Source organism: Vitis vinifera, chromosome 6 (assembly GCF_030704535.1).
Source record: "Vitis vinifera cultivar Pinot Noir 40024 chromosome 6, ASM3070453v1".
Lineage (NCBI taxonomy): Eukaryota > Viridiplantae > Streptophyta > Magnoliopsida > Vitales > Vitaceae > Vitis > Vitis vinifera.
This window is the reverse complement of record NC_081810.1, coordinates 19,450,399-19,468,249: the sequence shown is the minus strand read 5'-3', so window position 1 is coordinate 19,468,249 and position 17,851 is coordinate 19,450,399. Positions and strand designations below refer to the sequence as shown.

Genomic DNA, 17,851 nt, shown 5'->3' with positions numbered 1-17,851 from the left:
CACATGCATCACTAATAGGATAATAAATCACCAATGGTGAACACTGCACTTCACTCAAATTTATTTTTATTTCTTTGATGTTGGGCCCCCACCAAAGCCCAATTTATTTTTGCATGAATTCATTCTATAAATTCCATCATTTGGAATAACAAAAATTAAATTCATGCTTATTTTAAAACATTTTAGAAATCATGGAAGTTATGAAAATTGCATGCTAGAAAGAAAAATGGCAGAAATTTTTTATTAAAAATGGGACTCTTGGGTGATCCTAAAAACTCTAGAAATGAAAAATCATGGAGTTATGATTATTATTTTTTAATAAAACTAGAATTCGGAAAATTATTTGAAGAAAGGAATTTGGAAAATTATTTGAAGAAAGGGATTTGGAAAATTATTTTTAGAATCAAAGATGATGGAATGAGAAGAGCCAACGTGTGGCCCAAGATTGCATGCCAAAGGTGGCCATGCAAAATGAGGTCTTGTACGTGGACCTGAAGTGCAATTGATACAACACAGTGAGGTGGGTGATTGCAGCTGCCATCATCTTGAAATTAAACCGAGTAAGCATCCTAACCTGCTGCAACTTTTCCAAGTTCATCATATTCTATTTCACTCCCATAAAAAAAATGGGAGTTTTCATTGACACTTGGCTCAAAACTCGTAATGATGCTTGTAGCAAGAGGAGAGCCCGAAACACTAGTTGTGCCGCTCTTTGTGGGCCCTGATCTCACACTGTACATAGAGGAAGCTAGAATATTTGTCATTAGTGGGTGGAGATTGCCCTGAATGCTTCATCTTATATCCATATGACTTAAAGTCGTGTTTAAAGATTTCTTTGAGAGGGTTCATCCAAAGTGGGAGCTGTCTAGAACTGAAAAGGACTTTCCAGTTGGATAAGCAGAGTGATGATCATCTTGCTTAAGTGGTGCCAATTTCCTCATATTTACCACTCCTTCAAATGGGTCACATCTAAGCAACTTCGATGGAAGGTAAACACCATCTGGTTCGAATGATGGCATAACACGTGCCAAGTTTTGAGGTTCCCACTGTGGATAGACGTGCTAGTCTCTCAGGGAATTAACTCCAGGCCACTACTTCTCAGTTGACGTTCCCAACAAGCAGAATATACGAAGTTGTTGTTGAAACTCAAAGTCACCCGGAAATAAAACTTGTTTTCTTACCGTTTTAGCAAAAGTGCATTCAACAAACCACATGTCCACACCGGTAGAGTAATGCGTAGAACCAAGCAACACTTCTAAGGTTCTGTACCACAGTGTGACAATCTCATGAGTGTAGCTCTTGAGAGGAATAGCAAAGGCCTTCCAGAGGTCGAGATCAACAATCTTGAGAGCCTCATCCTCCTTATCCACCAATAATTTCTAAGGCTTCAAACCCTGATGAATAACATTGTGGTTGTGGCAGTGCGCAACACCCTTACGGAGTTGGTAGAGAAGACATTGGATGAGGGCGAGTTTGAGGATGTTAAGTAGGTTGACAGTGGTGGGTGTGGAGACAGGTTCGGTGAGTATAAAGGGGGGTGGTGAATATGGCACCTGGGTCAATCTGAATATGGGGTGTGTGTATGAGGTTGAAGGTAGAAATGTGGTGATATGAACGCGGGAATGTGGTGATATAAAGGTGGTCATGTGCATGAGACTTTATGTATGTGGGATGGGGAAGGAAATGAACCGAAACGAACTAGGTGGTGGGGTTGGGAGGGTGATAAACCAAATAGCTAAGTGTGTTATGGTGATCAAACTCAATGGGTATGAAGGATGGGAATTGGTATGGAGATATGGAGGATGGAGATATAAATGGTGGAATGGCTTAGCAGAAACGTTTTGTGTGGCCATGCATGGCTATGCAAAGGTGGGGGAAATGGGTATTAGAAAATGGGTATGAAGGGTACGTGGTGTAGAGAGATGTGCATGGTTCGTGTGAGGACTAAAAATGGAATGAGATGGAGGTGACCATGTGCATGTGAATGAAAATAGGGGTTATGAGTGGTGAGGTATTTGCATGGGAATGAAGATAGGGATTATGAATGGTGGGACGATTAGTAGAAGATGGAAATGTGGGTATTATGGAAAATGGGGGTGAAATGGAATGGTTGGGGAAGTGATGCATATGAATGGAAGTGGGTATGAGGATGTAGGCATGATGACGGGTATAATGGAAATTGAGGGATGGAATGGTAGAAACGTTTGCAAGGGTTTGTGTGGCCATGCATGGCCATGTAGACGCGTGGGGCATGGATTTAATGGGTATTAGAAAATGGCTATATGCATGGAGGGTTATGAAGGATGAGATGGGTAGTAAGAACATGGGCATAGTTGTGGGTATGGCTACGAGCAGGTGGAGTGTGAGGTGTGATTAATGAAGCATGATGATAGATGGAGAAAATGGGTATGAGAATGGTGAAGGATGAATGAAGGATGACCATGCAGGCATGAGACTTCACGTACGTGAGGAAAATAGGCAACAAATGGGTAATGAATGGAAAGGGTGATGGGTATGGGCATGAAGGGTTTGATGGGTATATTCGGTATGAGGTTAAAAGTGAGAGCATAGTGATGGGTTTTGAAATGAAATTAATGGAAAATGTGATAGGAGAAGTGGGTCAATGGGTTTTAAAGAAAGGGTGATATGCATGGGGGCTTATGAAGGATGAGATAGGTAGTAAGGACATAGGTGTGGTGATGGGAGCACGATTCTTGTGTGCATGAGTAGGGATGGATATAGCAAGGAGCACTCACAGCAAGCTGAAGTGCCGCCACCCAAGCTCTCATGGGAAAAGATTTGTTCCTCTCTCAAAGCACAAACTAAACCTTCACGATTCATACAAACAACTTCCTCACCCAAATTAATAACACTAAAACATCTTTATTGCCATTGTGTTGCTTAATGAACCCAGATGGCAACGTGATCCCAAATAACAAAGCTTCAATGCAGTTCCATGGCCAACCCAAGTGAGATCTTCACACCTCAAACTTACCAGAAAGAGGGGAATGAACATAAGAAGATAGAAGCAAGGCAAGGACTGAAGAGATAGCGCAAGGAAACTAAGCAAGTCATGAATGTATAGAGCCTCATTTCAGATGACATCCATAGGCCAATACAGGTGGAATCAAAAGAAAGCAAAAGTGTGATTTTGATACACCAAGTTATGGGAAGGAACAGGGCATCAGATATTTTGAAGAAAAGTCAAAAACACCCAAAATAAATCTAAAAACAGAGTATGCATACTCAGAGTCCTACAAAACAAATGAGTGGCATATAATATCCACACCAATCAGTAAACCAAATACTCAAAATAAATACTGAAAATGAGAGTTAGTCAAGAAGGAAATGAGAAATAAGGGGCTTACAAATAATCATACTTGGAATGCTCATTTCAAGCAAAAAGTGGGTTTGTTTCCAGCTGCGCGTTTTCTCTTCTTGCCACCCTCTATATTTTTCTGGTTCCCCTTCTAAAGGCTCCCCCAAGCCATCCCAAAACACACTTCGATCTTTCGATAATCCCCCCCAGGTCCTCTTGTCTCTCAAGCTATGATAATCCCCTATCTTGTCTCCCTCCCAGTCTTTTTCTCTAAGCCATGATAATCAGTTATCCCCCGTCTTAACTCCAAAAAAAAAAACTACAATATCTCTTTGTAACTGCTACCTTTTCACTCAGTAATCCATCATTTTCATACAATTGTGTCTCCTTTTTGCTCAGTTGTCTCATTTGTCCCAAATAGTTCGCCTTTCCTTTCTCTTCTTGCATCCCGTCCTCTTTAGCCGCCCAAATACAACTCACCCATCAGCTACTTTCTTTTACTTCCAGTCCTCTTTAGCCACCCAAATACAACTCACCCATCAACTGCTTTCTTTCACTTCCAGTCCTCTTTAGTCGTCCAAACACAACTCATTCTCGTGTTGATGAAGAAGAAGAGAAGAAGAAGAAGAAGAAAAAAAAAGAATTCCCCCCATTCGAGGGGGTCTACACTAATAATTTAATATTTTAAAATTAAATTCAATTACTAATTTATAATAATTAATAATGATTGGCATCATATTTCCCTATTATTCCCAATGAATTTTGAATTCTTTTTAATTATTATTAGTAATTATTTGAAAAATTAAATTAACAAATAGATGAAGCCCTTTGAATGAAAAGAAATAAAATTTCTAAAGGTAATTAACAAGTGTATTATTTTTTAGAACTGAAATAATTCGAATTAAATTTAGCAGTTGTCTATATATATTCATTATTAAAAAATAATAATTCGAAGATAAATTCTTTTGTTTAAATAATTTATAATTAATTAAAATGATAAATTAAAAATAAAATATTAATCAGTAAATGATATTTATAAATAGATAAATCAAATATATAATATTAATAGATAATATATTGTAATATAATAAAATAATATAAGATTATCTTTTGAGTTTCTTTAAATTCTTTATATTTTTTATAATTAAGTAATTAATTTAGTTTTTATGCCCATCTTCTAGGTTATATATTTTTGCAATAATCTAACTTTTAGTTATATCACTATTTCATTCAAATTATTTAAATCCAATATTATTGTGATAATTCTAGAGATGTAAAATATCAATAATTTAATTTTTAAAAATTAATTTTAATTTTTAATAAATAGTATGCTTACTTAGTAATGATGCATATCATGTATCTCTTCCTATTCCTATTATTCCCAATGAATAATTTATTTTAATATGAATTAACATTAAATTAATTTCACTTATGAATTTCTAGTAATTAATAATAATTGATATTATCATTCGTAATGAAATGACTTTTTTAATAAAAATTTTGAATTCTCATTTCATTTATTATTAATAATTATTCTAGAAATTAAATTTATAAATCATATAAGTGAAGCCCCTTGAAGGGAACGAGATAACATTGGTAAATTTAATTAATGAGTGAATTATTTTTTAGAGGTTGAATGCACTATGGATTGAGAACATGACTCTATTTATAAGGGATAAAATTAAAAGACATTAAATATGAGGTTAAAAGGAGATAAAATTCTTATGGTTCACATTAAGAAGATATCGGGGCATAAAGGGGAATATGAATTAATATTTATTGTCTTTTAACATTTATTGATTTAGTAAGGTGAAAAAGATTTAACTCTTTAAATTACATACTTTAATGATTTCACTTAATAAAATTTTAATAAAATAAATAGTTGTGAATCTATTTTAAGAAATATAATATTTTTCAAAATCATTGTTTAAAAATACAATTTTATCACAAATCTATAAATTATAGTAATTTTTTTTTTTTTTGAAAATCATTTTATGATAAGAATAAGATAAACAATAAAAAAAAATATCTACTACAAAAAAAAAAAAAAAAATCTCTTTTTAAGAAAAAATGGATTTTACTAAGCCAAACGTGTATATATATGGATTTTACTATTTTTATTTTTATTTTTTGAAAATCATTTTATAATAAGAATAAGAGAAACAATAAAAAAATATCTACTATAAATATATATATATATATATTGGGAGATATAAAAGTATAATAAAATTTAATGAGATGAATATATTCATGAGACAATTTAGTGAGATGAAAAATATTGGTTTTGACGTTTGAATATTTTTTATGTTTAATTATTTAATTGTTTTTCATAATTGAAATAGAAATTAATAGATCATAACATTTGAAATTTATAAAATAGATCACAACATTTGAAATTTATAAAATATGAATGATATTTGTGTACAATTTTTAATTAAAAAAAATGATAAAACAAGAAAAAATAGTAAGAAGTAAAATAAAAATAAAAATAATAAAATTATAAGTAAATTATGATCATTTTTAAGGAGAAATTAGGAATAAAAATATAAATATATGAAGAATTTATTAAATATATTAGTTATGAAATATTATTATTTTTAATTAAATTATAATAATTCTTTTTTAAAGAGAAACATTATCCAAATCAATTTTTTAGGTTGTTTTAAAAATTAATAACCTATTTTTTTTAATCTATAAAATTTGATAATAATATCTAACTTTTTATATTAAAATTATTTTAATTTAATTATGGTTTTTTTAAAGATAAACATTATCTAAATCAATTTTTAAAGTGTTCTTGATAAAAGAAAAATATTAATAAAACAACGGTAGTAATTGTATATGTTATGAGATCTCTAGAGAACCTATACAATCAACCAATAGGCATTTCAAACTTTTTGAAGAGGTGGAATTAAACTCTATATATTTTATAGTCATTGTATTAAGTGGAAGCCATGTTCCTCAATGCATGGCCAAGTTGGCCAACCCCATTAGCTTCTCCACAAACTTTGAGAACCTTGCCCTCCAAGCTTCTATAAATCATCTCATGCCAAGCTTTTATGAGGATTCATCTCATGATTTTTTTTTTCTTTTTTTCTTTTTTCCTTTTTTGAGTGAGTACTACAATACCTTGAGAATCAATTTCAGCCTCTACTTGTTTATAGTTTTTGCCTCAATGGTTGCTGCATTTTTTGATAGGGTCATGCAACTAACCCATAGGGTGTAGATGAAGTAGGGTTCAATAACAAAGAAAGGAAAATTAGTGTATCTTGTTCTCAAATGAAGTTTTTGTTAGGACAGTCCTTAAAAATAGTAATATAATGTAAAATTTTGATTTCTTTATATATTGTATATGATATTTGCTTTCCATTTTCTATCATATTTTGTACCATAATATATTTAAGCATTTTGACTTAATCATTTATATTGTACATGAATCGAGTATATTAAAAGTTATATGAAAAATTCAAATAATGCGTTCTTGACAAGTTGATGTGTTTGTTTATGATTAATTCATGAATTTGGGTAATCTATTAAAAAATGTAACACTTTCTAATTGAAGGGATAACTTATCTTGATTATCAGGATGAGTTTTCTATGGGGTGTATACTAATGTGTATGGTTATACACTAAACAAGATTTATGGAGTGTCCTGATTGAATGACTATCCGGCTACCATTATTGTTTCAAGATATTGTGTTGCATGGGTTCTCAATTTTTTTTATAAAATATTGTGTTAATACTTAATACCGAGGTTATCAATTATTTTAACCCGCAAGTAAGATATTAAGGTGATCGCGCCCTTATGGATTAGGTGACTAATGGTTTAGGCATATGACAACAAATATCCTCGATAGCATATCCCCTTAGGTGATACTAAGGATTCATAATTACGAAATCTAAAGTCATAGTAATTCTTTTAATGGAATTTGGTACATGTCCTTTTTAGATTTTGTACATCAATTGATCATGGAATAGGTGGGTTTGAGACTCAAGGATTGGGAGGTAATCTTGAGAAGTTGATAGCTAATACAATGTTAAATTACAAATATCAATTCATGTGAAACTTACATGCAACAAATAATAGGTCATAGAATCAAACTTTGTATCTTGAGTTAATATTACAAGATATTAGAGTGCAATTAACTCTTTTTAATAGAGTATTGAGTCAACTTTAAAATTATGATTTGTTTTTAGAGAGCCGATATTTTCCTATGGGTCCTAGTGGTTCTCGCTCAAGCTCACACACTTTTGGTGGGACTTTGTTTAAGGGAATTACAAGTGTAAATAAACATAATCACATAAATGCTTTTATATGAGGACAATGTTGTATAAGTGACTTATGATCTCTATTGTGCTAAGATCTAAAAGAGAAATCCATTAAGTAGAAGGCTATTGGATATTGAGATTGCCCTATATCAACCTAGAAATATTTTGAGAACATTCAAATCAAGGTACATATACTTTTAAATGCTCTATAATTAAAAATTGTTCTCTTCCGCTATGCATAAGATCTCTCCCAAAGTCTAGATCTATGAACTGTTTTCTCTTTAATTTCTCTTTCTTTTATGGATGAAATAGTATTTTTATATTGCTTTAGGTCATGAGGAGCCTTGTTAAGGTTTAGTAGATGTAGATGTGGTACAATTATTGATGTTAGGAGGTGTTGATGTAGGTGATTTGACAATTTTCTTATTAAAATATTCAAAACTGTGATGATATCTGATGGAAACTTTGGATTACTTCATTCCTAAGTCGTGAATCATGTAAGATGTATGCAATATCTTAGGCTTCTCTAGATCTAATACAATGGAAAACAATGATTATAAAAACCATAAAATATACTAAATCTAGAGATTAGAAGAAGAATGTATGTGATTTGAATGTTCTTAGATAGAATCTAATCCAAAGAATATATATCAAATCTACGATAGTCATCATAGATGTCATCTATCATATGATCATCTACCCAATCTCTCCCTTCATGGATCCCGACACAAGAAAATAAATGTACTTTCCTTTCTCTTGAGCATGGTTAGGGTTTTCTCTCATTCTTTATGGAAGACGATGGTTAAAAGGATGGGTGATTGAGGTGGTGTAATGCCAAAATGAGGCGTTTTTTTCCCTTCTCTTTTTATAAAATGATATCTTTGGAATTAAATAAGTCAAGAGTCAAGAGAACAAGTCTATGAATAATTGAATTCAATAGATGAAAATATAACTACTTTATAGAAAAAATTGATAGAGCATTTTTATCTAAAAAGAGGTCTTATGTGAGTTTGGTTTGTTGATTGAAGGATATTTTATAGGGAGTTCTATATGTATTCCCTTTTGAACTAAACATACATCTTTCCTTTACCCCATCCCTTTTTAAAATAAAAAGATACATGAAATAATATTGTCCTCTTCTTCAACTTCACTTAACCCATCCAAAATCCTAACCCTAATTTTCTTTATTTCCGTCTCATCAATTTTTGTCATTCTCCATCTTATTTTCTTATCTTTTCGATGACTAAACTCAAATTTCACTTTAAGTTTCAAAAAAAATAAAAAACAAAAGGGTAACATATCACCTTTGATTTATGCATTTATTTTTATTATTATCATTGTTGAGATTATGCTAATTCAACCTAGGTTAATCACCCAAAGGAGGCGAATTAGATGATGGTTACTTCTGAAAATTTTACAATTATGAATGCAAGTAACAGTTCAAGATAAGATAAAATAATAATCAATAATTAAATGAATAATAAAAATAAATGAAGATCAAGAAATAGAGAATGTAAACTTTGATTTATAATAGTTCGACCCAATCCCAATCTATGTCCACTCTTCTCTTATTTCAATACCAAGCTCAAAGTTCCAATATTTCAAAACTTCCAATCCAAGGTTTCAAGTTTTACATTTGGATTATCGATTTCAATGGATCTTTAATAATTTATTTCAAAAAAACCTCACTCTTGAAAATTCCTAAGTAATACTACACCTTCCTTACAAGGATGGAAGATTGATTTGGTAATAATAAAAGTCCTAATTTACAATTTTAACTCAATTGAATATAGATAAAACTTGAATTAAAGTGCATTAAATGGAAACATAAGTTTAAGAATAGTGATGCACTAAAAAACCACTCTATTGATGATTGATATTCACTACATGGTCACTGAAAGAACATAAATAAGAGTTAAAAATCCTTTATACTTGAATTGAATGTCAACTAGGAATTAAAGACATTTTCTTGAAGCCCAATTCGACCGCCTGGTCTACCATTATGCAAGTGACAAGTGGAAGGCATCCAAGGTGAACTGTGGGCCACCTAATTGAGCTATAAAGGTCATTGTATCTTTTGACCAAAATGAACCATTTTCAAGATATAAGGGAAGCACCACCATGCCACTCAGGTCAATGACTCGATTGAATTGATAGCCCAATTGCCCGTTGATTGATTCTCCCATTTGTTCTAATTTGGGATTTGTTCGAAATATTTAATCTTCTTCTGTAAATATTAAAAATACTAAAAACACTGTCAAACACACTTTAAGACTTTTAACGTGGATATTTCAAAATAATATATATACAATTAAGAAAACACAATTTAGGTTCGTCTAATAATATAGAGAGTGCTTAAATAATATTAAATGCATGCATGTCGTCTTAATATATCAACAATTTTATAAAAAGATCTTATAAATATATAATTTTTATGAACTTTCTCATTTATTTTTTTGTTTTTTTGTCTGATATACCTTTATAATTATTTCTTTGAAAATATTATTGTCTAAACACACCTAAAATAAAAACATTAAAATCAAACTTTATTTTCCGATCAAAATTAAGATTAAACAAAACTCTGTCTATTAATTATTATTTTTAACTTAAGGTGGAAGCTGGGTTTAGGACTTCAAAGAGAAAAATTCAAAGTAAAAAGTAAATAAATAGAGGGAAACGAGGGGACAGCTATGAGGATTAGGATTTTGAATAAGATGGCCAGGGTTGAAAAACAATTGAAAATGTGATTACCCCATTGGAAGTTTACCAACCCACCTTTTTATTTGTCAACCTACCTTATTTCCTCCTTCACCTAATTCCAAAATTTTCTTTCTCACCCACCCACCTAAATCCATTATCTAAAAGCCTACTAGTCTACTGTTCCTTTTTCAAAACCCCTCTCCACATTCATTCAACCCTTAAAAATCATTCACATTTAAGGGTCTCCAAAAAGCCTGCGGCCCGCGGCCCACTTTAGGCCTGGCTCGGCCTGACGGGCTAAAGCCCGTCCCAAGCCTGGCCCGAGCCCGTTTCTGGGCGGGTCGGGCCGCCCGTAGGCCCATAGGCCCGCCCATAGCCCCACCAGCCCGCGGGCCTAGCATTTTAGCATGGCCCGACCCGTTGACCAGTCAACGGGCCCATAGGCCCGGCCCGAGCTGGGCCGTGGGCCTCCTATTTACGGCCCGCCCGTTGGAGACCATTATCACATTTGAAGCTTTCATTGAATATTCATGAATATACTATAATTGGGGTGAAAAATAAAAAAATAAATAAAAAACAAACTGATTGTCAAGGAGTTGTTTGATATTGAGCTGTAGGACATGTGGTAGTAGTCATCTAGTCCTTACATCATGTCTAACATGTGACTCTTGTCTGGCCTGTACTACCTTCTAGCCTTGGTGTGTTAGACATCTTTGTGTCACTTGACTCCATGGTGCTAGACACGTTAAGGCCATCCATCTCCTTGATATTGACTCCATGGTGTTAAACATATCCACGAAGAGCACTAGTTACATGCACTCTATCACGCGGGTTCGACCATGTTGTATCATGGAGGCTTTGATGAGACTATGCAATCATATGTCATCCCCTAGCAACCATGTGATATTGCTTCTTCTCGAATGCCCCTGTGGTTCCCAAATTAGTACTTCAGCACTTGGACATGGAGCCCATAAAAAGATGGAGTGACCCTTTACCAAGGAATGGAGGAGATAGATGACCTACCGTAAAGTCATAAACTATGAGGATTTGGAGTGAGTCATAGTCCTTCTTTACTTGCCAAGTTTACCATTTAGAAAATATTGTTACTTACAATTGTGAAAAAGTATAGTACTCATATCACTAATACCAACATTATATAATAGCCAAAATACATCATTCACCATCCAAATCGAAAATATCCCGAGTGACACATAATTTGAAATAAGATCCAAAATTTAAAGCACTTTTAAAAATCATTTTTAGAATTATTTAAAAAAATATTTTCCAAACAAAACTTTTATTTTTTTTATAATTATTTTCTTTCTTTTTAACTATCACCAACTAATGATACCAAAATTAGATACATGTCATTAGAGTATTCCTTGAATGAAGCAACCAATCTCAACCTTATGCCAAGAAAGAAGGCATCCTCTAGGTACCATGGTTGAAAATGTTGGTTTTTTTCTTCGAAATTTCTTCGAAATTTTGTGTTTCGGGCATTGGCAAAACGAAATAAGGGGGCGAAATGTTGACGGAAGAAATATCCAAAAATTTCGTTAAAAATTGGAGAAATATCGATTGGAGGAGAAATATCAACAATTTTTTCAAAAAAAAAAAATCACCTCCAATTGAAAAAAAATCAGGGATATTTCAGTTTATTTAGCCTATTTTTCGCTGATTTTTTGAAAAAATCAGCACCCTCCACTTGTTGCTGATCTGATGCTCCCAACCTCCTTGTGTTGATTTAACGATCCAAATTTATTTTAAGCTCCAACGGTCAATTTCATGCGCATCTGATGATCCAAATTGAAGTTAGATGTGATCCAACGACCAAAATTGAACCCCAACGGCTATGTGATGATCCAATTGTCAGATTGTATTCAAATTTCAATCCAATGACCAATTTTGTTTTTCAATGGTAAAATGAGATTCCAATAGCCATTTCGGCCCAACTTTTGTCTCAATCAGCAAGACGCCTTTATCTACCAATTCTATTAAACAACATCAATTCTTATTTTGGTACTAAAGGGTCATTGCAATGTAATATATACAAATTATTGATATTTAATGAAATCAAGTCTTTCATGAAGTTTCATAATAAGTGTATAATTACAAAATTCATATTTTTTTATCGACCGACATGATATAATTACATTTAATATCGTAAATCATATAATACATATATCAAATTCTTTCAACAAAACAACTTTAAATTGTTTATTATATTTCTAATTACATTGCTATGAAGTTTTTTTTATATTTCTATGAGTTTTAATTAATTTTTGCCCTATTGAAACTTTTTTTCAAAATATTCGTTGATATTTTTCTGATATATCCGTAAAATCAAATCACTTATATATCCGTGATTACCGATGTTTTCATCAATGTTAAATACTACCCACTAAAGGGTACCTCTCTAAGTTACTACTTGATCATTAATATGATCGTACTAAGAATTATGAATTATGAATGTATGGGAAAGTTCGCACCCGTTACCATTGTATATAAGGCAAGCAAACCTATTGTAATAATCAAGACAAAAAAAAAAAAGAAAAAACACTTCTACCAACATTTTATTTTTCTAATAATTTTGTTATTTTTCTAATAATTTTGATATTTGTATGATTTTATGCTTCTATAGTAATAATTTTGAATTTTATTATATTGCACGTGTGCCACAGCAACTAGAGTATGAAAATGAAGTTTAACTAAAATTTGCACAGAACAGCAGATCGAATGTGGCGTTGGACACGAGATCTCGTGCGGACAAGTCCATCCAGAATCGCTGCACTCCCACAGCCTACTCTGAAAACCCTAGATTCCCAGTACCGATTCCACCGTTGGGCCTACCGGTCGGCCTCCCGGCCGAGTTTGTCGATATGGAGACGCAAGAAAGAGATGGGCAAAGAAGGCCTGATAGCGGCCAAAGAACTCAAGAGGCTCCGGTCCGACCCGGTCCGGTTTGATCGGTTCATGCGATCCTCCGTTTCTCGACTCCTCCGATCCGACCTTGTCTCCGTTCTCGCTGAGTTCCAGAGACAAGACCAGGTCTTCCTCTCTATGAAGGTTAGTCTTTGTTTGTTTGGTTGCGGAGGAAATGTAGGAAAAGAAAAGATTTTCAGGCTTTGGTCGGCTGCTGAGAAATTTCAGATGGTCAATTAGGAGTTTTTATCTTTTGTTCTCCACAAAAAGTGGAAAAAGTTCTGTGCTTTTTTCGTTAAGCTGACAGAGCATACATTTTTGAGTGCGGGTCTCCCCTCCGTTTGGTAACTGGGAAAATGCATGGAAAAAAAAAAAGGAAATTTGAAACCTAGATTTTACATTTCCTGGACCAATAGACCTAATTTGTATTAACTAAGGTGCGCCTTACAACTTTTTTGCTTGGTTTTTAGGGAAGTGTGGGAAGGAAAAAAATTGAGGCTTTATTTGTCCTCTGAGATATTTTAGGATTAATCAATTTGGTGTCTTTATTTTTATGCTGTTTGGCATGTGGCAAAGATGATTTCTTTTCTGTGTTGTGACAAAGGTGCTTCTTTTCTGTGTTTTGACATGAACTGGACCGAGCTTACAATTTTGAGTGTGATTTTTCAGTCGAGTTTTTTGCTGCACAAATGCATGGAAAAGAATAGAATTGAAATTTGATGCTTAGGTATTACACACCATGGGATGGTGCACCTGTTTTGGATTAGTTGAGGTGAGTTTTCAATTTCGAGGAGCTGTGTTTATTTGAATTTTCTTCCAGTTTTAGGGCTCCTCTCATCAACACACTAAAAAATAGCATTTGTTTGTCCCTCTATTTAGTAGTCTATGCTCATTTTCAATTTCAAAATGAATGGTGGAAACTAAATGAAAACCAGTAAAATAGCATGAGAGCGGAATTCATTTTTTGGAGCCTTTTTTTCTTTTTTGTCAGAAACGATTTATTCAAATCAATCAGAAGTAGCCATTCACCAAAAAAATGTGGAACATGTGATTTAAATAATTTTCTTGTTTTGATTTCCCTCAATTTGCCTTGTGTGGAGGTTTAATATCATCTGTTTAATTCTCAATTCAACTGTAGTTCTTCCATATTTTGCCAAGCAAATATATCATAGATGCAGTATATTTTGCTCTTTTTCTTGGGATTTTCACCCTTTTCATAATAGAACTAGTCCTCCATTTGGATGTAGAGGAAATGGTTTGATTGAGATCCTTTACTATATATTATTCTGGTTTCATTAAGGGAAGAACTCAAATCAAGTAGGGTAAATAGTTTTGGTAGGCTCATTTTGTGGATGTTTTAGTTTTCTTGGAGCAGCTATAAACAAAACGTTCTCATTCAAACTCTCAATCTTGTTTCTCTTCCTGACTGCCAAGTGGAGGATAAATGAAATCACAGCGGTATCAATTTGGGTTCCTCAGGATGGATCCTTAAATGCCACAGGGGAAGATAGTACACAAAAAGACACACATGGGCATCCCAGTAAGGAATTAAATGTGCAGGATAGATACCAATAACTAACCAGTTTGGGATGAGCCACTTTTATGGTTAGCCTTCATGGTTTTGTCCACTCCATGGTCCAGGATTCCACTTCTGAAGCAGCATGAAAGTTCCATATGAACTTCTTAAGAATTGGGTTATTACAATGCCTAGTAGTCATGTTCAGTTCCTTGTTATTCTGACCTGGTGTACCTCCCAACTTGTGATTTACTAATTTAGCTGCTTCCATGACGTAGGTGAAGAAGTTAAAAGAACCTTCACTGAAGCAAGCTCTTGATTTGTAAAATTTGTAAAGAATGTAGGAAACCATGCCATCCTGCCTCATGTATTGGCAACTTAGGAGGTATGCCCTCATCTCTTAAGCTAAGTCAACATTGTAGAAACAGCCCAAAAAGAAATTGTGTGAGATATACATGACCTGGAAGATACTAACCCTACCCTTGAAACCCCCCTGACTCCAGAGATAATTTTACACAATGTCCATTAAACTCAATAGTCTTGCTCGATGCCCGTCTTTAACATACTTTGCTCCAGTTCACTAGATAATATTAGAATCTTCTCTTTTACTGATCCAAAAAGGGAAAATTTCTGTTTCTTCTCCAAATTAGTTTTCATGAAATTTGAGATAAAGAACCAAATAAGTGAGAAGACTCAAATATGAGCTTTTCCTACTGGGTAGTTTCCTCTTCCAAATAGCGTTCTTCTTCATTGTTCAATGTTTGGATGCCAGATCAATAGTAAATTTGGAAGAGGTACCCATAAGTACACATGTGACTTTCAAATTGTTTATGTTGGTGAGCATGCATGCAGTTTTCCCTAACTGATCATTGTATTGAAATTGCTTCACTAGCCACTAAATGTATGCATTATAAACCAAACAAACTTATAGATCAAATCCTTGGACAGAATGTTATGGTTGTGTCTTATTCATGAGCCTCTTGTGGCTCAATCAGAGTGCGGCGCAAACCTTTTGTGGTATGGAATCTTTGTAGCAACTCAATCCATTGTAAAGCAGCATTGTTCTGCGAATCAGTGTGACAGGTGTAAACTGGGAGAGATGCATCTTACCATCTGATCCTGTAATCTCACCCAAAAATGATTTCCTCAAGGAGATACAGCATTTGCCATCATCTGTCTCTTTAATTTTCCATGTATTGTTGAGCCAAGGAGGTCAGTCAGAACAAATCCTTGGACAAAATATTGTTGTCTTACTCATGAACCTCACATGGCCCAATCAGGCTGTGTCATAATCCAGCTGTGCTACAGGATACTTGTAGCAACCCAACCATTCAAAAAGGTACCATGTGGTCTGTGAGACAGTACAACAGGGGTCAAGTGGGAGATAAGATCTATATCTCACCATCTGTTGCCACCTATCTCCTTCATAATGCATTAAGGAAATGCAATATACTCCATCACTTGTCTTTGTGTTTATTTTTGGCACCTCCGTGGATGGGGAAAATCACGGAAGACTAACCTCTCCCTAAGAACCACGTCAGGCCTCCCGATCCTGAGCAAATATTTTGAAGAAACTTGTAGGACACAGGAGAAACAAAAATCAGTCTCCCATACTCCCCCCAGCCCATTTAATGATTTTTTAGGTTCTTTCCCATTCATATCTTGGAAACCATCATTGGGGAAAATAAAGCTACGTGACCTTACCCCCCAAGAACGATGTCAGACTGCCCATTCCTAATGAAGAGCACATGCCAGTTGAGCTGCCTTTGGGGTCTATAGTGTGCTTGGTTTGTTAAAATTATTCTGTAAGTGTACTTATTAGAATTTAGAATTTCTCTGTAACTTTATTTTTGTTGCATGATAAGTCGATAACTAGAGAGCATGTCGAAATTTCAATTCTTCATGGAACATCAAATTGTTAATATTGTGTATTTGCTGTTAATGCTTATGTTCATTTTACAGTTATATGATGTGGTGCGAAAAGAAATATGGTACCGGCCAGATATGTACTTCTACAGGGACATGCTAATGATGCTAGCAAGAAACAAAAAGGTGGATGAAACAAAGCGGGTTTGGGAGGATCTTAAGAGAGAGGAGGTTCTGTTTGATCAGCATACTTTTGGAGACATTGTCAGGGCCTTCTTAGATGGTGGATTGCCATCAGAGGCAATGGACATATATGAGGAAATGAGGCGATCTCCTGATCCCCCATTATCTTTGCCCTATCGAGTTATATTAAAAGGGCTCCTTCCATACCCAGAATTGAGGGAGAAGGTGAAGGATGACTTCTTGGAGCTTTTCCCTGGTATGATTGTGTATGACCCACCTGAAGATTTGTTTGAAGATGAAGATGGCAGGACAGAGAGTGAAGATGATTGAACTCCGATTCACTAGGATTTGCATCATGACATATGTATGGCCTTGAGGAGCTAACTAGGGTCAAGGGCTTTACAGTAGACACCTTAATGGCTGATGGATTTTGCTCCTCAGAAATGTTGTAATAGCCAACTCAAGGAGAATGATCTTTGAGTCAGAAGCTTACTCAACCTTCAGGCAAGCAAGAAGTAAACTGCATTCTCACTTGGAAGCGTGTCCAGTGGCCTGTGGCAAATTTGAAAGATTAGTTATGGCAGTTTCTTGTTCAACACTTTTTAAAATTCTATATGCTGGATGTGTAGTAGGGAAAGGTTTCAATTTTGGCATCTTTATTATTATTATTATTATCATTATCTTTTATTATAATCTGTTTAATCTCCTTGTAAATACTTCTCAATTTCTGATCGAGATGACAAATTTCATTGCTTCTTATGGAATGATTTTTTGTTGCTTTGTTGACATTTTACTGTCCTTGTCCTTGTACAGGTTCTAAGCCTTCCTCAATGCTTCTTTATTCTCTTTTCTGGTTCTGATCACCATGGAAACCATATTCTAAACTTGGTTCCATGTCCTTGTGAATTATCCTTTTGCTTCTTTAGAAATGAAGTTAATTGGACCACATGAGGTATGGTTAAATCTCTTTTAAGGTCCATGCCCGACCAATTTGATACCCTTCGAGGAGAGGCAGGCGAAGGATTGAAAGAATTGTTTTTCGGTTCATCCATTTCCGATTCAACGGAGAGGAATTA

At 34.1% G+C, this 17,851-nt stretch overlaps 1 protein-coding gene and 1 pseudogene across 1 annotated transcript; one reads left to right on the top strand and one right to left on the bottom strand.

Annotated features, from left to right (window-relative positions):
* Positions 1–845: 845 nt before the first annotated feature.
* On the bottom strand, positions 846–1,646 carry LOC109122752 (cyclin-dependent kinase B1-1-like; annotated as a pseudogene).
* An 11,319-nt stretch (positions 1,647–12,965) lies between these two features.
* Positions 12,966–17,563, top strand: LOC100262019 (pentatricopeptide repeat-containing protein At1g62350). Its single transcript, XM_002280482.4, has 2 exons — positions 12,966–13,354; positions 16,689–17,563. The coding sequence occupies exons 1-2, from the start codon at positions 13,025–13,027 to the stop codon at positions 17,103–17,105; spliced, it is 747 nt and encodes a 248-aa protein (XP_002280518.1). The 5' UTR covers positions 12,966–13,024; the 3' UTR covers positions 17,106–17,563.
* The last annotated feature ends 288 nt before the right edge of the window (positions 17,564–17,851 follow it).